This window comes from Drosophila novamexicana, unplaced genomic scaffold, assembly GCF_003285875.2.
Source record: "Drosophila novamexicana strain 15010-1031.04,08,12 unplaced genomic scaffold, DnovRS2.1 tig00000644-arrow-pilon, whole genome shotgun sequence".
In the NCBI taxonomy this organism is placed as follows: domain Eukaryota; kingdom Metazoa; phylum Arthropoda; class Insecta; order Diptera; family Drosophilidae; genus Drosophila; species Drosophila novamexicana.
In genome coordinates, this window is record NW_020824814.1 from 2,329,316 (window position 1) to 2,353,287 (window position 23,972).

General features: G+C 43.0%; 4 protein-coding genes across 7 annotated transcripts; 3 read left to right on the forward strand and 1 right to left on the reverse strand.

The window, feature by feature from the left end:
* Nucleotides 1–71: 71 nt before the first annotated feature.
* LOC115762825 (zinc finger matrin-type protein 2) lies at nucleotides 72–22,153 on the reverse strand. Of its 4 annotated transcripts, none has more exons than XM_030705188.1 (5): nucleotides 1,718–1,811; nucleotides 1,383–1,636; nucleotides 1,154–1,327; nucleotides 707–1,097; nucleotides 72–640 (listed from the first exon to the last, which is right to left on the reverse strand). In XM_030705188.1, exons 4-5 carry the CDS (start codon nucleotides 807–809, stop codon nucleotides 159–161), a joined length of 585 nt encoding a protein of 194 aa, XP_030561048.1. In that variant the 5' UTR covers nucleotides 810–1,097; nucleotides 1,154–1,327; nucleotides 1,383–1,636; nucleotides 1,718–1,811; the 3' UTR covers nucleotides 72–158. The 4 variants fall into 4 exon arrangements, with proteins under 4 accessions (XP_030561048.1, XP_030561047.1, XP_030561050.1 ...); XM_030705187.1 differs by having other exon boundaries at nucleotides 1,383–1,650; XM_030705190.1 differs by lacking the exons at nucleotides 72–640; nucleotides 1,718–1,811 and adding an exon at nucleotides 22,139–22,153 and having other exon boundaries at nucleotides 815–1,097; nucleotides 1,383–1,570.
* On the forward strand, nucleotides 1,919–2,374 carry LOC115762826 (V-type proton ATPase subunit e 2). The gene has a single exon (XM_030705191.1). The coding sequence runs from the start codon at nucleotides 2,018–2,020 to the stop codon at nucleotides 2,273–2,275; it is 258 nt and encodes an 85-aa protein (XP_030561051.1). The 5' UTR covers nucleotides 1,919–2,017; the 3' UTR covers nucleotides 2,276–2,374.
* On the forward strand, nucleotides 8,518–19,144 carry LOC115762821 (flocculation protein FLO11). The gene is made up of 5 exons (XM_030705182.1): nucleotides 8,518–8,604; nucleotides 15,319–15,637; nucleotides 15,704–15,941; nucleotides 16,003–16,165; nucleotides 16,232–19,144. The coding sequence occupies exons 1-5, from the start codon at nucleotides 8,518–8,520 to the stop codon at nucleotides 18,833–18,835; spliced, it is 3,411 nt and encodes a 1,136-aa protein (XP_030561042.1). The 3' UTR covers nucleotides 18,836–19,144.
* On the forward strand, nucleotides 19,407–23,791 carry LOC115762822 (CTL-like protein 1). The gene is made up of 9 exons (XM_030705183.1): nucleotides 19,407–19,638; nucleotides 20,135–20,517; nucleotides 20,571–20,725; nucleotides 20,787–21,013; nucleotides 21,069–21,372; nucleotides 22,688–22,967; nucleotides 23,030–23,192; nucleotides 23,258–23,479; nucleotides 23,545–23,791. Exons 1-9 carry the CDS (start codon nucleotides 19,516–19,518, stop codon nucleotides 23,770–23,772), a joined length of 2,085 nt encoding a protein of 694 aa, XP_030561043.1. The 5' UTR covers nucleotides 19,407–19,515; the 3' UTR covers nucleotides 23,773–23,791.
* The last annotated feature ends 181 nt before the right edge of the window (nucleotides 23,792–23,972 follow it).

Below are 23,972 nucleotides of genomic sequence, written 5' to 3' on the forward strand. Positions count from 1 at the left end.
TAAAATTGTCTTATACATATAAATATATATATATATATATATATATATAATGAAATAAATGTCGCAAACCAATCACAGTCACAGCGATTAGCCCAGTAAACGGGTTTCGTTGGTAGAAAAATGTTTCTATATTCTATATTCTAGATAAGGGCGAAGGCCTATGAGTTTTTCTTGGAGCCGCCGAACCCGGAGAAGCCCATTATGGCGGCCATGTCGTCGGGCAGGCCGGCCGCAAACTCATCGTTCTCCTCGGCCTTGCGTTTGCGCTCTTTTCGCTTCTCTTTTCTGTGCTCCTTGTAGCGATCCTCCTCCTCTTTGGCCTCGCGCAGCCGTTTCTCCAGTTCGTAGTCTTTTTGCTTCTCGGCCATTTTCTGTTTGTTTTGCTGAAAGCGATCCTTTACCTGATCGACGGTGCTGCGCTCCACCTTCATCGACATGCCCAGATTGCGCTGATGCTTCTTGCCATTGATGTGATCCAGAAAGTTAATGGAATCCTTGACAACACAGTCGCAAACATTGCAATAGTAGCCGCCCGATTGTGAGGTAGGTGTGTTTTTGTTTATCACAACGCTTTTGCCCAATTTGCTGTCCAGATCAACCTTGTAGTCGCGTCGCTTCAGGTTCTCCCGCTGCACTGGCTCTGTGGCATAGAAATGGAAAACGGTTAACAAAAGGATTCCCTGCAATGTCAGTGGGAGGGCATTACCCTCGTCCTTTGGTGCAGTCTGATTGAGCAGGCGCTCTTGGGCCAGTTTTTGATACTCGTTCTTGTCCCATTTTCTGCGATGATCATCTGGTCGCATCGTCATTTTGCCAAATTTCTATGCACTCGCGTTTAATTATACAAAAGGCAATTTTCTTGTTACTTTATTAGTGCGATACAAAAATGTTATAACTATCGATAAATTCTGTGCGCACTGTTGCATCACTATTGATTCCGTTTTCCGATAGACTGCACGAATTAACTAGCTAACAGTGCATAGGTGTGATCGCCTCCTCCCTTGCATGCAATTGTCTCTGACTCCGGCAGATTAGGGGTATTCTCTAGAGATTGGCTGAACTCCTCGCAATTATTGGACAGATTCTTTGTATGAATTCTATGAAAATTAATTTATATAAAAAGTAAAAAAAAAAAACGGTTAAAGTGTATTACGTTTTATGTCTTGTCAAGTTGTCCTTGCGTGTAAAGCTGCTGCCGCACTCTTCGCAAGTGAAGCATTCCGTATGCGAGGATTTGTGACGATGGAGCGTGGATTTAAGACTAAAAAGCTTGCCGCAGCCTTCCACCGAGCACATATACATTAACAGTATGTTGCTGTGACACATTCTAATGATAGAAGACATGATTTAATGAAAATTTCAACAGAAATCAGATAACTTACTGATTGTGCCGATCCAGGGAATCTTTGCGGGAAAAGTTTTTATTGCATTGTTTGCAGTCATGCGTCGTATTTGTGTCTTGCCGGTGCGTCGAGGAGTGTCGCTTTAGTGTCCACCTGGTGTTGAATACCCTACCACAGCCAGCCTCCGTGCAGACAAACTCACTGCAAGTCCAGTTAATCATCTAGAACTGAATTTTAAATTGTGCACCAGCAAATATCGATAACTTAACGATAACATAAACAGCCAAGGTCAACTGCAAACACAAAACTGATTTTTCTCAGCCACAATTAGAGATGCAACCACTATTTTAGCTGCTAGTTAACTATTACCTTACCTAATGTATAAAAGTTATTTAGTTACGCGTTGAAATTATGTGTAATAAAATTTCAGCTGCGACGCACCACAGCCTCAGCTGCCACCACAACCTCAAGTAATAAACAGCCCTTTGTATCGAGTAGGTGGTCGACTACAAGTATCGATAACAAGCGTCATTTCGTTATCGGCTTTTTATTGATTTTACGAATATTTATTCTGATTGGAAGCAAAATCTTAGCTCGATTCAAAAGTGTATTTGCAAAATTTATAAATTGTGCGACTTTGCAGCTGAAAAAAAAGAAGTAGTTTTAAGCCAAATATGGGCGCTGCATTCTTTCCGGTATTGTTTTTCACGGCCGTCTGGGGAGCTGTGGGCATCGGTATGCCCATTATGACTCCGAAGGGCCCGCATCAGAATCTGATACGCTGCATTCTGATGCTGACCGCAGCCTGCTGCTGGCTCTTCTGGCTCTGCTGCTACATGGCCCAAATGAATCCGTTGATTGGCCCCAAACTAAAGCGTCATGCCCTCGCCATGATTGCCAAGTCGTGGGACAACCAACTGGCAGACGGCTAACTGCACAATCAACTGGCACACATAACAGGCTAAAAATCCGTTGTTGTTTAAAGCATGTTCAGCAAAATGTATAAATAAATTGTATTCGTTTCAAATGTATTACAATTAATGTCAATTATTTGCTTAAGAATTGATTTTGGCGCCGCAGAGGCTACGCTTGGGCCTGCCAACCTGATCGAAAGTAGAAAAGCAACAGAGAGAGCGCGCGAGAGCGTGAGCGAGAGCGAGAGAGAGCGATGGTGAGAGTGAGTGTTGCGCCTGCGCAACTGTTAATTTCTCTTTGCTGCTCATCTTCAATTCTCTTTGGAGATGAGTGTAACTGTGATTGCAGCTCCAATTGGATTCAGTTTTCGTTCAGCTGCGGGCGCGTTCAGTTGTATTTGAAAATGTTTGCGCTAACTTTATAAGCCGTTGATTGTGCAAAATATATACCGTTAAAATCGTTGAATGTGCTTTATAACTTACAAAATAGTTATTAGCAACAACAAATGAATACTTATTGGGCATTTACGACTTAGAACTTGGACAAATGGAACGCAATTCTGGATCCAATTGGAACTCAACAGAAATCACATTTTGGTAAGACAAAGCCCCCCCTTATATTTTGCATTTGCTGTCAGGTTAGACCCCCCGCCCCCCGCGGTCATAAACTAGTTGGACATGCATTAAACTAGAAAAAGTGGTCGAAGGTACAAAACTGGTTGCATTTAATCGACACCCGACAGCCAAAAGAAATAGCAAAAAAATTGCTTTAGTTTTTTTTTTTCGTTTTTCAAGAGCAATAAAAACCAAGCAAAGCTAAAAATGATGGCTTTGTGCAAATGAAACTGGCCATAAAAGACGGGCACAACAAAATTAGAAAATGAGAAAACGGCTTTAATGGTAAAAGTTCAGAAAAAGGGCGGCAAACACAAAAGAACTTGGCCCAAAACACGGCGGGGCAACAGGTGAGAGAGAGGAAGAGAGTGGGAGAGGGGGGAGGGGGAGCAGCAGCAGAACGTTGTTCTTTGTGCATTTGGCTTTAAATGTCGCTAACCGCGCGCAATTACCACATTTGCGAACTGGGCCAATTGAACAGAGCCGAGCAGAGCACAGCTCCATTATTATTATTATCTGATTCACAGCGGGCGACCGGAGGTGATTGTATCAGAACGTTTTGCAAACGGAAATTGCTACCATTTGGCCAAAACGAAGGAAGTGCTGGCGTGCGACCCGAATAGATCTGGCGACCGACTCATTGATTGGGATGCACATGAAAATGTGAAAGTGCTTGCGAAAGATTTGGCCAAGATCATGAAACACTCACACGTCGAGCCGAGACGCACTCCAAAAATCAAGGCCAAAATTGTTTTGGCCTGACGTGCACAGCATTTTCCTCGATTGGCCACACTTCTGGGCGGAAATTTTCATTTTCACTCGTTTCGCGCGCGGCGCTTCGGAAGTGGATCAAAAGAGAAATACTAATAGAAAAATGCGCGGCGCCAACTTGACGTCGATTATAAATTATGTACATTTTTTTAATTATTTTTTTTGGTTGATTTCGTTTTTGGGCAAAATTCTACATATATTTACACTTTCGCCTCGTTAAGCGGCTTTTGGGTGTTCCCCCCGCTCCCCCTGCGCTTCCCCCGCACACCCACACGATCGCAGAGCTGGGCCGTGTGGCTTCGCAAATTGGCAAGAAATTCAACATCATTATGAGCCCCAAGCTGGCCCGAATTACCATTGATAGGCCCCCACTCTTGGCCTCCACCTTGCCCCCGGCTCTTGACTCACCTGGTCGGCGCACGATTCTCGGACAATGCAGCTAATGTCGGCTTTAGCCTCAAAATGACAGACTGCTCGGAATCGACGGGATTGCGTCGCGGGCGAAATAGAACATAACGCTAAACTGCAGAGCTAAATTGCATTCAAATGATGTAAAATCACAGCTAATGGGCCGCACTTTTCAACAGAGAGAGAGAGAGAGAGAGAGAGAGAGAGAGAGAGAGCGCAAATCGACCCCAAAGCGACCGAGTTCGTTGCGGTAAAGCAAATGCACTTCGTTGGAATTTCCAGGCACACACACACACACACACACACACACACACACAAGAAGACACACAGAAGCAGAAGAAAAAGCAGACAGAGAGAAAAAAAAAAGAAAATGAAATGCATTCGCTCATCTGCGTGTCGTGCATTTTGATCGTGGCACTAATTGCACTTGGAACTCTCTGGTTCTTATCTGCGAGCTGTCTAGCTGCATACTAAACACACTTGACGCTTCCTATTTGCATTGGAGAAGATATCACAGCTGTTTCTTTTCTTTTTCAATTTGCCCCAACTTGATTTTAGTTAATCAGCACTGAAAATAACAATTTGACTGGCAGCACTGCTGACAAAAGCTGCTGACGACAACAAACGGCCTTATACAGCACTGTAAAAAAACCGTTTCGCACTTACCTAAACTCACACATAAAAGTTGTTCAGTTTAACGTTGAGCAACAGCTACATTAAATACCTTAACAAGGTGACACTACAAATTGCAATTAATTAAAAACCGTTTAGCACGCAGACCAATACTGTTAGCAGTCAGTGTAGCGGTTGCAAATGACAACAACAACTACATTAAATACATGTACACACAGGGTGACTCCACATTTTCGCTACAGTTAAAATTCCCGCGCGCAGCCACATTCTATTCCCCTCTATACACACACACACATGCACAAGCAGACGCACACACACACATGATTTTTGGGCTGGGAACGCGCGGCAGCGCTGTCAGATTTGTTTGCCTTTAATTACATACATATGTATTTAGTTTGGTCGCCGGTTAAAGCGTAACGGTTAATGCATTTAATGAATACCCCCCCAACCCCAAACGAACTATGTAATTCTCATTCGCGTGCAGAGTTTGTCGTAGTGCTTTTATCGTCATCGTCGCTTTCCGTTCGCTTGTCATCTGCCAATGAAATGCACTTTTGGCAGGTTCCGCGTGCGGCGTTGCCACCTCTCAACGTTTATGAGCGCTGGCAATGCTCGCTGCGGGCTCTTGCCGCCGCCGCCGTTGTTGTTGTTGCTGTTGTTGCTGTTCTGCTCTAGTAAGGCGCTCACGAGGACGCCGTTAGAATGATTATGAAATTGCAAACGGTTGCATATTGCATATTCATGTATGCGTCCCAACAATTACTTATTATACTATTATACAATTATTTTCATTCATGAGTGCGTTCATTATATTGCCAGCTGCCTACTTTTACCACAATTCAGCCAATCAATGGATTGCATAAATTTCGTCTAAATTTCCAGTTCCTCCGATCTAAACCAATAAATCAGCGAATAATTATGACATCTCTAACAATCTGCTGTGCGAAAACCAAGAAAGATAAATAAATAAATACTTTCAAATTTTTTTTTTTTTTTGGGAAATTTGAGTTGTCAACTTTTTTGTTGCATTGTTGGAATGTTTTTTGTTTTCGATCTTCTAGTTTTAACGAAGATGCGCGTTGCGCTTCAAAGTAAACTTTCCATTTCGCTGGCATGTTTTACTGTAACTGTTTTTTTTTTTTATATTTTTGTTGATAAGCATTTCGAAATGTCCAAATGTTGTTCACATTTCACTTTCTTCGGCGCTGACACTTTGTGTGGCCATTATTATTGAAAGTGGATGTGCTTGATTATAATCTGGTCGAAAAAAATCGTTTCACATGTTAATGCCAGCGTGCGCATTTTGACGCCTGCCGCGACGCCAGTTCAACAATTCAACAATGGTTATGTGGACCAAACAGGTTGCATGGCTTCCGTTAGAGTTTCGGCTGACCAAATTCTCATCAATCATTCTTAGGTTTTGTTGTTGTTGTTGTTGCTTTTACAATTTCACCAATGGGAGAAAATCGGCTAATGCGAGAAATTTAATCAACTTATGCGTGGACGACGCTGACAACGTCTTAATGCCGCCGAATTGCGACTGAGTGTCGTCTCTTTTTTAACTATTTTTTTTTCTTCACGCACATACATGCACATGTACATGTAATTCAATTTGTTCTTTCTCCATAAACACACACACACACACGGACGCACGCTCGCGCAAACGGTCAGGTTTCCAGTTTTGGGGTCTGGGCCTGCGCCTCAAGCGCTGACTCTTGACTGTTTTTGGCTCTCGGCTGACGCCCGCTGCGCGCCGCGCCGCACCGCGCATGCACAACTGGGTCAACGTCAACCCAATGGCAATGGCAATGGCTCGCCAGGCGTTTTTCTGGCAGCACTTACATGCACACATATGTACATATGTATGTGTGTGTCTACAGTTAAGTGCCTGTCTGTCTGTCTGCCTGCCTGTCAGTCAGTCTGGCCACACTCATGATAGTTCTTATACGTATACGTATAAGTGTGTCGTTGTCTGTGTTCACATTAATTGTACTTATACTTATACTTTGGAAGCGTTTTCTGCATCGCCGCGCGTTTTTGGCGCTGGTTTTTATCCGCGCATTATGTTAATTTCTTTGTTTACCTCATGCGGAAAATGTGCCGTTTTATTTACTAACTAAATCATTTGCCATAAGCAAATTAAAGTCAAACAAGATTTAGGCTAAAGCTGTACGTTACCTGATGCCTGGAAATCCAAAAGAAAACGAACTAGTTCGGTTCACGGTGCAAAAGCAAAGGCTTGCTCTTTCAATTGGTTCGTGAACTTGGATTCAAATGTGGAATTCACTTAAATAAAACAGTTTTAGGGACTTTCCCAGAGTTAATTAAACTTTTTTAACTTATTCAAATCAAGACTTATGCGAGTATATGAATACTTTTCGAAGTGAATTAAATTCGAACTGGTTCGTTTCAAAAACTAACCTTAAAATTTAATTAACTTCCGAAGCTGATGATTAACGCAAAGCTTTCAATATTATCTTTGGGTATGTATCTGAAAAAGGCAAAACCAATTAGTTTCACCTGAAGATTCCATCAAGCAACAACATTGAACTTTGGGACAACAAAATCTTCGTCATCATCAGCGCATACCAAGGCAGAACTTTTACTTTTGACAGTTCAGAGACGAGCTCAAAACTCATAAGACCATCATTTTTATTATTTTTTTTCTTTAGTGCTCGATGCCTGGCATCTATTTTTACACAGGTTTCTCTGTAAGCTTTGATTATACATAGGGGGAAAAAAGAAAAATAAATACGAGGCATGTATATGGGATGGTGGCACGAGCAATAACCCTGCCCAGCCAAGCCAAGCCAAGCCAGGCCGAGACCCAGAACTGGTTTCTTTGGCTCATCTTCGGCTTGTACTTGGGTAAAAAGCCACTCGACTATGTTGAGGGTTCTGCATTTTTGTTTGTATTTATTTCCCAAGCTCAAGATGAGTGAAAATTCCAAGACAATTGTTTTGAATTTGTTGTTCTCCAATTAGTTTTGGGGCTCAGGTAAACAAATTTGTTGTGTTTTGATTTTTGTGGAATAGCTTTCGCTTTTGCCAATTAAGACAGAATCTATTTGAGTTAATTCAAAATTAAGCCGAGCAACTCTTCTTGTTTAAACTAAACCGGTTGACAAGTTGGTGCATAACAATATTCTGTCATTCTTTTTATTTTCTTTCTATTTTTTTTGGTTTTCCTTTGCCTGGCGAAAAGTGAGAATTTCCATAGGCCGGATAAACAGGATGAGCCGGTTATTTGGCCACCGGAAGTTTTTGGCGTGCTGGAAAAAAAAAACTCTGATGAAGCAATCAGCTTAAAGTTTCGACCAAAAGAAAGCAAATGCCACTTTTTAATGAAAGTGAAGTATTTGCCAAATATATAGAAACTAATTATAAATGAACTAGTATAAGAGTCGAGCTCTAAGCAGCTGCTGGTTCAGTTCTAGAAACACTGGTTCATTTGAGACAAATGAACTAGTATAAGGCTTGAGTCCGAAGCAGTAGCTGGTTCAGTTCAGGCAACGACTGGCTCACTTGAGACAAATGAACTAGGGTGTTTTGAGTTTGATTCAGCTCCCGGTTCAATTCATGGAACGACTAGCTCACTAAGACAGATGAACTTAAACAAATGAACTAGTATAAGACTTGAGTCCGAAGCATCAGCTGGGAACGAATGGTTCACTGCGATAAATGAATTAGTAAAAGGTTCGAGTCAGTTAATGGAACCACTAAATCACTTGAAAAAACTCTGCTGTACAACACTGTAAATAACCGTTATTTCTTTTTCTTTTTTTTCTAGAGCAAATCAAGAGCTACAAAGAGTTCCAGATAACTAATCCAAGATGGACACAGTCTACGGCACCAAGAAGTACTTCCAGAGCTTGTCCGGCGTCAGCGATATATATCGAACGCAGACATGTCGGCAAATGGTTCGTATAATCAATCTCGCAGCCCAACCCAGCTATATCTAGTCCATAGATCATTGTGAGAGAACGTTTAACTGTTATACAACTCGACTGTGAATAATATTAGAAGCTAATTTGCATGACAAGAACAAAAATCTGGGCTAAATATCTAAATTACGGGAGAAACATAAAGAACTCTTGATAAGCTGAGGCATTACATAAACTCACAAGAAAATTGTGTGTTTTCTATTTATTCAGTTAAATAAAAGAACTCGACTGCATATTTGTTTAGGCTTGTCGAATTTCAAACCTCGGCCACAGCCAGATGCCAAGTTAGTTATTAAGTCAAACAATTTCAACGAGCGATGAACGCAAAAGGTGAATGACTTTCTCTCTAGAGAACCTCTAGAGCAGCCGAACACGGAACCCACAGAACAGAACAGAACAGAACAGAACGAAGAGCACGCGAAGAGGGAGAAGGAAACTAACAAGAATTTTGCTTAGGCCAGGCCGGGAGAAACAGCTGTTGCGACAACAGGTTGTCAATTACCTGGCCAGCTAACAACCAAGAGAGAAGGGGGAGGGAGGGTGGGGGCAGGAGAATGAAAGAGAGCAAAAGAGAGAAGAGCGAAGAGAGAGAAGAGAGAAGCTAGATTGGTAGAGTAAAGACAGGCTGTATATGCCCCACAGCTAATGACTGTTAAAGGGCAATTGGGGAAAATCAAAAAAAAAAAAAAAAGTCGACAAGGGACAGCTAGCAGATACCCTGTACGCAACGCACAAGTGCTTATTTATTGAGATAAAAACGAGAAAGAAGGGTCGAATATTTAATACCCTTGCCGAGCATGCTTAAGGTATCTTGATAAACAAAAAAGTTTTTCATACAAGTACCTCATTTTCGACCGATTGTTCCTATGGCAGCTATATGATATAGTCGACCTATGTAAACCAGATTTTGCTCAAATGTAGGGAGCATTATGAAATCTCTAAATGCCGAGTTTGCTCAAAATATCTTGAAAAGCAAAAAAGTTTTCCACACAACAACTTAATTTTCGACTGATCGTTCCCATGGCAGCTATATGATATAGTGGTCCGATGTCGTTGGGATTTTGCATATATATGAGGAGCACAGTAAAGCTAATAAATGCCGAATTTGGTCAAGATATCTTGATAAACAAAAAAGTTCTTCATACAAAATAGAAAGCGATATTTATCGGGCATATGCCGCGATATTTATCGGGCATATGAAACGATATTTATCGGGCAGATGAAATGATATTTATCGAGCATATGCCGCGATATTTATCGGGCAGATGAAACGATATTTATCGGATACAAGAAGCGCGTTATCGATGAAAAAGTTTCTAGCGCTGAGATTTACGCATTCAATCCAATTTTTAGACGAACACGGCTATAAAAAACTCAACGCATCATTTTAGTTAATAAAATACTTAGAACAAGGTTTTTTTCTGTCTGTTACATAAGTTTGCAGAAATTAAACACATCTTTAAAATAATATACAGGGTATAGCAACAAGATATCAAGCCCGTCAAAGTTCCCAAGCTCTGTCAAAAGTTCCAAGAGAGTTTTGTTATCTGCAAAGTGCAATGACTGCCGGAATTGAGAATTAAATGCGTAAAACGCTGATGACAACATTAATTAGCTAATGATAATTAATTTAGATAAAGAATCACACGATTTCAAGTGCCTCAAACCGTTAGAACTTAGCTGAACAAATCTAATCAAGTCTAAATCGAAATAAAAGATTTGTAGAAAGAAAGCATGCAGAAGGGTCTAGCGGAAATTTGAGAAAGTTTCGCATTGCCCTCTCATTAGCTCATTAGCCAAGTGCTTAGACAATTAACTAATTAGTTGCGATTAATTGTTTTTCGTTGGCCGACCAAGAGACCAACACTCTGACACGCTTTAGAAACACACTTTTCAACTCCATCGAAAAGAATCAATATATAAAAAAGTTGTCATTAGCTGTAACCGACTGCAGAATACCCTGCTCGAAAAGAAATCTACAATTTCCAACTACCTAACCTCAAAAAGGTTTTCAAAAAAGCGTTAATGCGAACTCAAGCCAGGGCTGCAAACACAAAAAAATATCGTTAATTTGGTTCGTCGTTTGAACTAGTTCCTTGCCTTAAGTTTAGGTTCGATTCTATAGCTCGGTCAAATCTCATCCGATTTTCATGAGATTAAGTTTTCTTTTCATAATTTGACCTCTAGATTAATCCGTCATTCAAAACTGAGCACAAATTTTTTAGTCGAAATTCATGTCTAAATCGGACCCCAAGATTCGTATATAGACATGGGTCAAAATTTCCCACCCCCATAACTCGGTCAAATTTCATCCGATTTTCACGAGGTTTGGTTTTTGTTCATGGGAATCCCTCCAGATTAATCTGGCATTTAATTCTGAACACATATTTTTTAGTCGAAATTCATGTCTAAATCGGACCCCAAGATTCGTATATAGACATGGGTCAAAATTTCCCACCCCCATAACTCGGTCAAATTTCATCCGATTTTCACGAGGTTTGGTTTTTTGTTCATGGGAATCCCTCCAGATTAATCTGGCATTTAAATCTGAACACATATTTTTTAGTCGAAATTCATGTCTAAATCGGACCCCAAGATTCATATATAGACATGGGTCAAAATTTCCCACCCCCATAACTCGGTCAAATTTCATCCGATTTTCACGAGGTTTGGTTTTTTGTTCATGGGAATCCCTCCAGATTAATCTGGCATTTAAATCTGAACACATATTTTTTAGTCGAAATTCATGTCTAAATCGGACCCCAAGATTCGTATATAGACATGGGTCAAAATTTCCCAACCCCATAACTCGGTCAAAACTCATCCGATTTTCACGAGGTTTGGTTTTTTGTTCATGGGAATCCCTCCAGATTAATCTGGCATTTAAATCTGAACACATATTTTTTAGTCGAAATTCATGTCTAAATCGGACCCCAAGATTCGTATATAGACATGGGTCAAAATTTCCCAACCCCATAACTCGGTCAAATCTCAACCGATTTTGTCGAGGTTTGACTCTTTGTTCATGGTTTTCCCTCTAGAATAAACTGGCATTTAAATCTGAACACATATTTTTTAGTCGAAATTCATGTCAAAATCGGACCCCAAGATTCGTACTTATATAGACATGGGTCAATATTTCCCAACCCCATAACTCGGTCAAATTTCATCCGATTTTCACGAGGTTTGGTTTTTGTTCATGGGAATCCCTCCAGATTAATCTGGCATTTAATTCTGAACACATATTTTTTAGTCGAAATTCATGTCTAAATCGGACCCCAAGATTCGTATATAGACATGGGTCAAAATTTCCCAACCCCATAACTCGGTCAAATTTCATCCGATTTTCACGAGGTTTGGTTTTTTGTTCATGGGAATCCCTCCAGATTAATCTGGCATTTAAATCTGAACACATATTTTTTAGTCGAAATTCATGTCTAAATCGGACCCCAAGATTCGTATATAGACATGGGTCAAAATTTCCCAACCCCATAACTCGGTCAAAACTCATCCGATTTTCACGAGGTTTGGTTTTTTGTTCATGGGAATCCCTCCAGATTAATCTGGCATTTAAATCTGAACACATATTTTTTAGTCGAAATTCATGTCTAAATCGGACCCCAAGATTCGTATATAGACATGGGTCAAAATTTCCCACCCCCATAACTCGGTCAAATTTCATCCGATTTTCACGAGGTTTGGTTTTTTGTTCATGGGAATCCCTCCAGATTAATCTGGCATTTAAATCTGAACACATATTTTTTAGTCGAAATTCATGTCTAAATCGGACCCCAAGATTCGTATATAGACATGGGTCAAAATTTCCCACCCCCATAACTCGGTCAAATTTCATCCGATTTTCACGAGGTTTGGTTTTTTGTTCATGGGAATCCCTCCAGATTAATCTGGCATTTAAATCTGAACACATATTTTTTAGTCGAAATTCATGTCTAAATCGGACCCCAAGATTCGTATATAGACATGGGTCAAAATTTCCCAACCCCATAACTCGGTCAAATCTCAACCGATTTTGTCGAGGTTTGACTCTTTGTTCATGGTTTTCCCTATAGAATAAACTGGAATTTAAATCTGAACACATATTTTTAGTCGAAATTCATGTCAAAATCGGACCCCAAGATTCGTACTTATATAGACATGGGTCAATATTTCCCAACCCCATAACTCGGTCAAAATTCATCCGATTTTCACGAGGTTTGGTTTTTTGTTCATGGGAATCCCTCCAGATTAATCTGGCATTTAAATCTGAACACATATTTTTTAGTCGAAATTCATGTCTAAATCGGACCCCAAGATTCGTATATAGACATGGGTCGAAATTTCCCAACCCCATAGCTCGGTCAAATCTCAACCGATTTTGTCGAGGTTTGACTCTTTGTTCATGGTTTTCCCTCTAGAATAAACTGGCATTTAAATCTGAACACATATTTTTTAGTCGAAATTCATGTCTAAATCGGACCCCACGATTCGTATATAGACATGGGTCAAAATTTCCCAACCCCATAACTCGTTCAAATTTCATCCGATTTTCACGAGGTTTGGTTTTTTGTTCATGGGAATCCCTCCAGATTAATCTGGCATTTAAATCTGAACACATATTTTTTAGTCGAAATTCATGTCTAAATCGGACCCCAAGATTCGTATATAGACATGGGTCAAAATTTCCCACCCCCATAACTCGTTCAAATTTCATCCGATTTTCACGAGGTTTGGTTTTTTGTTCATGGGAATCCCTCCAGATTAATCTGGCATTTAAATCTGAACACATATTTTTTAGTCGAAATTCATGTCTAAATCGGACCCCAAGATTCGTATATAGACATGGGTCAAAATTTCCCACCCCCATAACTCGTTCAAATTTCATCCGATTTTCACGAGGTTTGGTTTTTTGTTCATGGGAATCCCTCCAGATTAATCTGGCATTTAAATCTGAGCACATATTTTTTAGTCGAAATTCATGTCTAAATCGGACCCCAAGATTCGTATATAGACATGGGTCAAAATTTCCCACCCCCATAACTCGTTCAAATTTCATCCGATTTTCACGAGGTTTGGTTTTTTGTTCATGGGAATCCCTCCAGATTAATCTGGCATTTAAATCTGAACACATATTTTTTAGTCGAAATTCATGTCTAAATCGGACCCCAAGATTCGTATATAGACATGGGTCAAAATTTCCCAACCCCATAACTCGGTCAAATTTCATCCGATTTTCACGAGGTTTGGTTTTTTGTTCATGGGAATCCCTCCAGATTAATCTGGCATTTAAATCTGAACACATATTTTTTAGTCGAAATTCATGTCTAAATCGGACCTCAAGATTCGTATATAGACATGGGTCAAAATTTCCCACCCCCATAACTCGGTCAAATATCATCCGATTTTCACGAGGTTTGGTTTTTTGTTCATGGGAATCCCTCCAGATTAATCTGGCATTTAAATCTGAACACATATTTTTTAGTCGAAATTCATGTCTAAATCGGACCCCAAGATTCGTATATAGACATGGGTCAAAATTTCCCAACCCCATAACTCGGTCAAATCTCAACCGATTTTGTCGAGGTTTGACTCTTTGTTCATGGTTTTCCCTCTAGAATAAACTGGCATTTAAATCTGAACACATATTTTTTAGTCGAAATTCATGTCTAAATCGGACCTCAAGATTCGTATATAGACATGGGTCAAAATTTCCCACCCCCATAACTCGGTCAAATATCATCCGATTTTCACGAGGTTTGGTTTTTTGTTCATGGGAATCCCTCCAGATTAATCTGGCATTTAAATCTGAACACATATTTTTTAGTCGAAATTCATGTCTAAATCGGACCCCAAGATTCGTATATAGACATGGGTCAAAATTTCCCAACCCCATAACTCTGTCAAAACTCATCCGATTTTCACGAGGTTTGGTTTTTTGTTCATGGGAATCCCTCCAGATTAATCTGGCATTTAAATCTGAACACATATTTTTTAGTCGAAATTCATGTCTAAATCGGACCCCAAGATTCGTATATAGACGTGGGTCGAAATTTCCCACCGCCATAGCTCGGTCAAATCTGATCCGATTTTCACGAGGTTTGGTTTTTTGTTCATGGGAATCCCTCCAGATTAATCTGGCATTTAAATCTGAACACATATTTTTTGGTCCAAGTTCATGTCTAAATCGGACCCCAAGATATAGAGACATGGATCAAAATTTCCCAACCCCATAACTCGGTCAAATCTCAACCGATTTTGTCGTGGTTTGACTTTTTGTTCATAATTTGGCCTCTTTATCAATTTGGCTATTAAATCTGGGAACATCTTTTTTGGTCGAAATTCATGTTAAAAATTGTATCCTCGAATATCCTCTATAGACATCCCAAATTAATATCAAATATCTTATCCATACATCCCATCCATATCCTATGCATACAAGCTTGTTTTCTAGTTCATATTTAGCTTTAGTTATATTCAACTTACCAAAAACGGGCATCAAATATGGTTCAAGAAATCTAGTTCGAACTTCGTTAGTTGTCTCTGAAGCTGGATGTCTGAGAAGATGATACGGGTTTGGGTTTCATTTGGACTTCGAATCGACTCGTCTCCAGACAAAATCTACGCCCTTTAAACCTTTCACATGGTTCACAAACAGAACTCATCATATAAATTCCCTTTTATGCATCCACGCAGAATACCTCCGAATATAATTATCAGAACACGCTGGGCCGTCGCTCCCAGCTGGGCGCCTATTATCACATGAACAAGCAGCCTTCGTACACGAACGAGCACAGCCTCAACAGTCAGTATGGCTATAATACGTGGGGCATTTGGCGGGACGGACGGAATATAGCGCCTTCGACGTTCTCGACCAAGACGCATGCGCATTATCCAAAGAATCGTTCCTTCTCGATTATCTTAACGACGGCCGCGTTTATTGTGCTGCTGGCCGTGATCTCCATAGCCGGGCTGGCCTTCTACTTCAGCTCGATCAAGGCCACGCTGGAGGATCGTGAGTATTTGGGCAGATAGATATCGGATCGGAGATCGGAGTGAGATTCAACTTCCTTGCTTGCAGCTATACTGGGCTTTGAGGGCTCGTTTCGCATTGCCAAGGGGGATCTGTACTCGACCGGGCTGAAGTATAACCACACGACGACCTACAAGCAGAAGATCGACTTCTACAAGCGGTTCGTGGAGCGCGCCCTAACGGACAACGGACTGCAGCCGCTCCGCACGGATGTCTGGGGCTTCGGCGAGGGTCCTTTGATAAAGGTCTCCTTTCGCCTGTTCCTGGACGTGCGCAAGCTGCCGCAGTGAGTAGACGAGCACCGAATTCTCAGCCAAAAGCTAAGCCATTTGCTTATTCCTTTGCAGGAACATACTCAGCGTGGAGGAGTACATCAAGGAGTCGCTATTTCTGGAGACATCCGCCAGCAAATCGCTCTACCGCTCGCTGCGCCTGGACACCGAATCCCTGGAGATCAAGCGCATCCTGGACGAGCAGGTGGTGCGCTCTGCAGCTATACTAAAGGAAGCGGTAAGCGCGGCCAGCTTTAAGCAGCTGAGATCCTTGACCAAACCCATCTTCCTCCAACTCTTGCAGCAAACCGTGCCCACCAGCCAAACGCAGCTGGAGAAGCGTCTGATGAAGAAGGGCACGCCACCCGCTGGACAACTGCAAACAAAACCTTCCGCGCTGAGCACACCCAAGCCACGCAATCCGGCTGTCCGACCGCATTCGCCGGATGATGAGCCAGACATTGATGTGGAGAACGCGCCCGTCATCCAGGGCTCCTTCGAGGGTTCCTTTGAGATAACCAAAACGGATGCGGACATCGCTCGCAAAAAGACATCACCCACGCGTTCCTATCACAGCACCAGCAGCAGCAGCTTGCCGCCCAAGTCCATTGCGGTGACGCCCTACTCGCTGCGCGTCAAGCCCAAGAAGCCCAGCGTGGACAAGCTGACGACCATAACGCCGCAGAGCCCCACCAGCACCACCAGGCAGAGCACAACCAGGGCAACCACCAGAAAGCCCACGACAACCACGACAAGAAGAACCACAACAACCACAACAACAACAGCTCCGTCCACAACAAGCACAACCTCCACAACAACCGCAAGGTCAACCACAACACCCTCCACCACCACAACAACCACGACTACACCCAAGCCCACAACCAGCTCGACAACTACTACAGTGACGCCTCCGGTGACCACCACGCCGGGGTCATTCGCTTATCCCGCCTCCTCGACCGTTGTGTTGCCCAAATTGGATGCGAATCTGTTTACCACATTTCCCATACTGGACACACAGCCGTGGCGGCCCATACATCGCGAGGTGCCGGAACTGTTGCCGGGTCCGCCGCCGGCTTTTCCCACCAAAACATTGCCTGGACTGGGAGGCGCACCCACGCCCACGCCCACGCCCACCGTCAACCATTTGCCACAGCGTCGCATCGATGAACTGGAGCTGCCTTTTATAGCTGATAATCCGACGCCGCCGGCGGCTGCCATGCCCGCCATGGGCGTGACCCTCGATCCGTTTATGTCCATGTCCGGTTTTCGCAAACCGGACGGCAAACTGGACATGCCCAGCCAGCCGCAGCCGCAGCAGGAGCAGGACATGCTCTTCTATCACAACTTCGGCAGTCCCGTCTTCATGCCCGGCACCGAGAATATCGAACGGTTGGGCGGGGCGCTCGTCGAGCCGCATCCGTTGCCGGTGCCCCTGATCGATGATGTGATCGTGCCGCCCTTTAGGCCCATCAATCCCACGGTGGGCGGCATGAACAAGCTGCAGTTCAACATTGAGGGCAGCAGCGGCAAATTCGAGCATCTGGGCGGCGGGGTCATTGCCAAGAAGCAGGAGAATGCCACCAATCAGGAGGCCAAGCTGGAAACCACGACGACCAAGCTGGGCACGATGACAGTCTCGGGCTCGACGACGCCGCTGAAGATCCAGCTGGATAGCAGCACCAGGGCACCCGCTGTGCCCGGCCAGAAGCCCACGGAAAACTCTGTGCTCGCCGACACGATTGGTGAGTTCTTCATGGAGCTGCTGAATCTGCCCAAGGAGGAAAATGGCACCACAACGCCGGAGCCGGAGCCGGAGAGAATTGAGTCACGCATCGAGCCGGAGGAAGCGGAGGTGGAACTGGAAGCTCCCAATGTTGCCCAGCCCAAGCCCAACTTTATGAATCTCAAGGAGCTGATACTGCAGCGCAATGCGCCTTCCTCCACGACGACCAGCTCCTCCTCGACCAGCTCCACGACGAGCACAACAACAACGACAACCACGACTGCGCCTAGCTCCACCAAGAAGAATCGCATACGTCCGAACAGCGAGCGACCCACCATGCTGGACGACTCCAATTTGTTTCCCTCGCACTCCAAGTGGGAGTTCGTGAACAGCTCGGCGCCGGTTAATTTCGGTTACGGCGGCAATATGCGCAAGGTTTTCAATAAGACGCTGCAGGCTTGGGTCTCCGAGGACGTGGAGAAGACGGAGAACTTTACGCTGCACGATATCAAGACCAGGATCAACAATGCCAGCAATATACAGGACATATCCCTCATCTTTGATACGCTCGCCTCCAAGCTGGGCATCACGCCGAGTGCGCCAATGAAATTTCCGCCCTTCTCGCAAAACAAACTGAAGCACGGTCAACGGAATGAGACCAAGGTGAAGCCTAGCACGACGACAACCACCACGTCGGCTCCCATAATGGAGTCCAGTGTCAAGAACTTTGTCGAGCTGCCGCTGCAGCAGCGTGAACCATTTATCCGGCCTATGTCTAGTTTTATGGAAGATGGATCCACTGAAGTGCTTGGGGCTGCGATTCCCGTGGTCGGCGAGGCGGAGGTCGAGGTGGTGGATCCACTCAAGTACGAGGAGCTGCTGAAGACTTCCCAGTTTGCCGAGGCAACGTCCACGGAGCCAAGTCCACATCGTTTGGTCACGCTGCTGCCCGTGCGCTCCAATTCCGGCATACGCACCTACAAGCCAATCCCCGACGACTTTGAGCCGGAGTCGCAGCGCAGCCAGAGTCAAAGCGAGCCGGTGCCCGACGCCACCAAGCCCCGATCCAATGGGAGCAGTAGCATACGCCGCAAGAGCGGCAGCTCCAATCAGAGCCGGAGATTTGGACAGCCGCCGGCGGAGGCGATCGTTAAAGGTGGCATCAAGGTCACGGTTGAGAAGTGAGATTAAGTGAAGAATGAGCAACAGATTTGACAATGTGTGGATTTAAAAATGTGTCTTTAACATAATTATTGATAAGTAGGAAATTTAAGAGCATTCAAATTTAGTATTAGAAATTGGCGCGTACAAAATCTTGTTCGAAAATTGTTCATTAGCAGTTGCACAGAAAACGAACAATTTTGGAATGACAATTTCTGTAGTATTTTGGCAAAGTTTGTAAGCGATTTGCCAAACGTAAGTTAGGATTTTTTTATTTAATGTATACGAACTTCCAATTTGTTTATCAAACACAGAGTAAATTATTTTCGTCAGCTTCAGGTTATGAAAACTAAGTAACAATTTGTTAACATTTATTAAGCTTACGAGTAAGAAATAAGTTACATATTAGTCAACAAGTTTAATCAACTCGAACTTTGAATAAATTATGCGTAAACCAGTGAAACGGAGTGTTTGAAATGACGTTAAGTTATTTTGATAGGTTTCAACTTCAAATACTTATCGATTATTTTGCATATTGCATATCGATATTTGCATAACAATATCGCTATTGACGTCTGCAGCCCTGGCAGGTCAGACTAGTCGCGGTTTTGGTTGTGAAGAAAAAAGAAAAACAATAATTGTTTGGCTCAACAAATCTAAGTTAAAACTAATATTAAGAATTATATATAAAGCGAAATACGAACATGGGCTGTGCTGAGAGCAAGGATGGCGAAAGCGAAGCCTCAAATAATCGAAACAGACCCAAATACCGCTCCTGCACGGACGTCTTCTGGCTGGCTATTTACATATTGTTTTGGCTATTTCTGGTAAATATGTTGAACAAATAAAATTTAATGCATTTTTGCAGCTGTGTATATAATGCAGAAACGTGTGCAGGCAGCATTTGTTCAAATATGCTGAGAGAAAGTGAAAGCTGCGCAGATTAATCAGACTGATACATGGATGCGGGAGAGGGGTGTGGGGGAGGGGGGGGGGGGGGTCGCTGGAGGGAACTGAAGCGTGTGTCGTCATCGCCGTCATATGAGCATGGAATTACTAATTTTACTAATGAAAAGCTGGCCATGATGAATTATGTGTTTAGGCAGGGGATTTGCCCATGCATACACAGACAGTTATTAAAGTTCCTTATAATTTTAAATAGGTTTAGGACACGCTATTCCCATGTCTTTCGGAGAATGCCGCTTGTCATGCCAAGTAGCGTGGGCGTTGGCCCAACTCGAACAGTGGCAATTACCTAGACATATAAGAGATATTTGCATATAGATTAGATCATTTGTCATTATATGTTTACTTTGCTTGCAGATTGTCATTGCGATATTCTCGTTCGTTTTTGGCAACCCGTTGCGTCTGATCAATGGCTATGATTCCTTTGGGAATACCTGCGGTGTTCAGCACAATGAACGTTTTCAGAACTTTCCTTTGTCGGGCATGAATACGATTGACAAGCCGGAATTGTTTTACTTTGACGTTAAGGAGCTGAAGAAGGCCTTAAAGATCTGCGTTAAAAGCTGTCCCAAGCGCACGCTCAGTCAGCCAAGGGAGCTGAAGCAATACTTTACGGAAACCGGCGCCCAATTCTGCAAATATGACTATAATATGGATCAGCTCGATAGGCCGGGCATGACCAAAGATGACAAAATCTTTAACACGCTTGGCCCATGTCCCAGTCTGCCCGTCCTCGAGAGGTAACTGTGCTGCATATGATTTTCAAGCTTATCTAACTACTTTTATATTTTAGCTCGCCCGTGCTGCATCGCTGTGTGCCCAAGCAGTCCAGCAAGGAGGTGAAGGAAATGTACAAAATGCTCAACAATTGGGATGTGGCGCAACAGTTTCTGGGCGACATCTATTCCACCTGGCATATAATAGCCATTGTCTGCGCCGTTTCCCTGCGTATGTGTCCACAATTATCATAATTTCTGGCTTAATATGCATTAATGTTATCTTTGCGCAGTCATCTCGATTGCTTTGGTGACCATGATGCATTGGCTGTCCCGCATTGTGTCCTGGCTTATTTGCGTGCTGGTAATTGTGGCCAGCGTTGGACTGACTGGCGCGCTCTGGTATGCCTACTATGGCATACGCAACAAGACGGGCAACACGCAATATTCACAGCTGGAGGAGTTTCTGCGCAATCAGCAGGCGGTGCTCACGCTTGCCGTTCTGGCCACCATCACCATGGTGAGTACCTGATTAAGTGGCTCAATTATTGTGATATATTTATCTTGCATTGCAGGTCATTCTGCTGGTCGTCATTTATTTCCTTAAAAACAAACTTTCCGGCTTGGCTGCGCTCTTCGAGGAGGCCGGCGTTTGCATGATGAATTTACCAGGCCTGCTGATCGCCCCCCTTTTGGCATTTCTGGTGCTGATTGCATTCTTGGCCTTTTGGGTTGTTGTCGTCATTTGTCTGGTCACCGCCACCACGCCCGATCAGAGCCCCATCGCACCGTTTCACAGCAATGCCGTGCATCCGACGCTGCCGGCCAATGCGGCGGCCATGTTGCTCAATCAGACAGCTCCCGGAGGCGATGAGAGAAGTAAGCAACCAGTCTAAGATCCTAAACTAAGCTCCTTGCTAACCTAAGTGAGCTTTAAACATGTTGTGGAAGCTTGCAGAGCCTAACTTTTATACCTAATAGCTCTGCCAGACTTTAAATGAACGATACAACATTTAGATAATATTTATTAACTGTGATGCGTTTGCCCAGGACTTACTTCAAATATTAATCCTGAATGTATTCTTTTATTTTTGGTTGTTGGTTGATAAAAAAAAACACTGGTTATGTTAATGTGTAAGTGATATGTCATCCTTCATCCTAATCTAATCCCCCAATTCGGAATTTTTCTTTTGTTCTTTAAACTCTATGTACATACACTATTTGTCTAAAATATGCTTAAGTGCCAGATGCAAGGGTATTAAGTCTTCGGCATGCCGAAGCTAGGCGTTTTATCTTTGTATAAAATACTTTATATGTTTGTCTTACCTTATTTGATGAAGGTGCACGTTCAGTTTTGTCCGATTTGCATACATGCGTACATACATGCGCATGTATACATGCATGCATGCGCATATATACATGCATTTGTGCATATATCAATATATGCATGCATGCATGCGCATATATACATGCATTTGTGCATGTAAAAGTTGTGTGCATGCTGCATGCTTGTTGCATGTTTTTATATATATGTATGCATGTATGTTTTAATATATGCAAACATGCATGCATGTAGCATACACATATATGTACATACATACACACATACGTATAAACATACATACATACATACATGTGTACTTACATACATACGCACATACATACATATGTACATACATACATACATACATACATACATACAGACACACACACACACACAGACACCAAAAAAAAACCACCAAAAAAAAAACCACCAAAAAAAAACCACCAAAAAAAAAACCACCAAAAAAAACCACCAAAAAAAAAGCCAAAAAAAAAGCACACACTACTAGCTTAGCCAGAAAACAGCAGAGTCTACTTGAATTCTTGAGAATCGAGGAGGACAGCACTTGGCAAAAATTCGTTTTATTCAAATTTGCAGGACAGCGACAACTGAGCTTCGCCTGCGTTTGGTACTAGAAAACAATCATGCATGCATACATATATACAAAAATACATACATACACGCACGCACACACTCACACGCATACAGACACACATACATACATACATAAGCACATACATATATATATATTTTTATGTATAAAACTTATATGCCTTGCTACTTGTGCATTATATATAATTGCTTCTGCAGGTGCAGCGCAAATATTTGTTGGAAATTTGTCTAATTCTTGTTTCTTCTCACCTGACACAGCGATTACGCGCATAGAGTATGCGGATGCGAGCACTTTGCGCAGCATGTTCTGGATCTATGTGGTCGGATTGATTTGGACGGTTGAGTTTATCTTTGCCTGCCAGCAATTCGCGCTGGCCGCCGCGGTGGCCTTCTGGTACTTCGGCAAGCCGACAACGACGCCAACTCTTTATGCAATTGGCAAACTGATCAAATATCACCTGGGCACTGTGGCTAAGGGCTCCTTTGTTATAACAATATTCAAAATACCGCGTCTGATCCTGACCTATCTGTATGCCAAGTGAGTATTGTACTGTTTGCCATTCGTCCTGTACTTTTCGTAAATTTGAATCTTCTCGACAGGCTGAAGAAGGGCGAGGACAAGGGCTCTGAGTGCGCCGCCTGCTGCTTGAAGTGCTGCATCTGCGGCTTTTGGCTGCTCGAGAAGTTTATACGCTTCCTTAATCACAATGCCTACACCGTGGTGGCCATTGAGTCCATCAACTTCTGTCCAGCTGCTGGCATTGTATGTGCTAGCTTTAATAATCCAATAATCAATTGTATTTAATTATACATTCTCTCATCTGTCAGGCCTGGAATGCGATGGCCACCAACGTGCTGCAAGTGGCAACAATTAACAGTATCGGCGACTTTATTCTGTTCCTGGGCAAAGTTGTGGTTGCCGCGCTCTCGGGTCTGCTGGGCATCTTTATGCTGAAGGACAGACCTGGCCTGAACTTCTATATGGCGCCCGTCATCTTGATTATTATCTTCGCTTTCTTCATAGCTCACATTGTGCTCTCACTCTTCGAGGTTTGTCGTCTGTAATTTCTTTGTTTAATTTACGAAATGCTAATTAACTCCCTGATTGCTTTTAGATGGTGGTCGATACGCTGTTCCTGTGCGTCTGCGAAGACAAGACCATTAATGGTCGCGCCGGCCGCTGGGCTCAGAGTAATTTGGCCAAACTGGTCGGCGAGGAGCCCCTGCAGCCCGGCGAGGAACCGCCCATACAGGTGGTTGAGATGATGCCCATCAATAAGCAGCCGTTCAGCATTACGCGCTTGCCGCCAACCGATGCCGAAGTCTCCCCAATGGCGGAGTAATATTCCAGCTAAAAAAGACGCTTACTCTTCTACAAATATATATGTATATCTAATCCGTGCTCCCATGAAAACTAAGAAACACATAACGATCCAATATGTCAGGTGTTGGACTCTGCCCGCGTGCCCTCCGAGTGAACAAAATATGTAACTCAACGTACAAAACGTAGTGAAAAACACATAAAATAGTAACTTATATATAT

Excerpts from the sequence above, each read along its gene's own strand:
- LOC115762826 (XM_030705191.1), top strand. The coding sequence starts at position 2,018 with ATGGGCGCTGCATTCTTTCCGGTATTGTTTTTCACGGCCGTCTGGGGA.
- LOC115762822 (XM_030705183.1), top strand. The coding sequence starts at position 19,516 with ATGGGCTGTGCTGAGAGCAAGGATGGCGAAAGCGAAGCCTCAAATAAT. Across the intron at positions 20,518-20,570 it reads AGTCTGCCCGTCCTCGAGAG|CTCGCCCGTGCTGCATCGCT; the intron begins GTAACTGTGCTG and ends TTTATATTTTAG. Across the intron at positions 23,480-23,544 it reads TTGTGCTCTCACTCTTCGAG|ATGGTGGTCGATACGCTGTT; the intron begins GTTTGTCGTCTG and ends GATTGCTTTTAG.
- LOC115762825 (XM_030705188.1), bottom strand. The coding sequence starts at position 809 with ATGACGATGCGACCAGATGATCATCGCAGAAAATGGGACAAGAACGAG. Across the intron at positions 641-706 it reads GACTGCACCAAAGGACGAGG|AGCCAGTGCAGCGGGAGAAC; the intron begins GTAATGCCCTCC and ends TCTATGCCACAG.
- LOC115762821 (XM_030705182.1), top strand. The coding sequence starts at position 8,518 with ATGGACACAGTCTACGGCACCAAGAAGTACTTCCAGAGCTTGTCCGGC. Across the intron at positions 15,942-16,002 it reads GACGTGCGCAAGCTGCCGCA|GAACATACTCAGCGTGGAGG; the intron begins GTGAGTAGACGA and ends ATTCCTTTGCAG. Across the intron at positions 16,166-16,231 it reads CAGCTATACTAAAGGAAGCG|CAAACCGTGCCCACCAGCCA; the intron begins GTAAGCGCGGCC and ends CAACTCTTGCAG.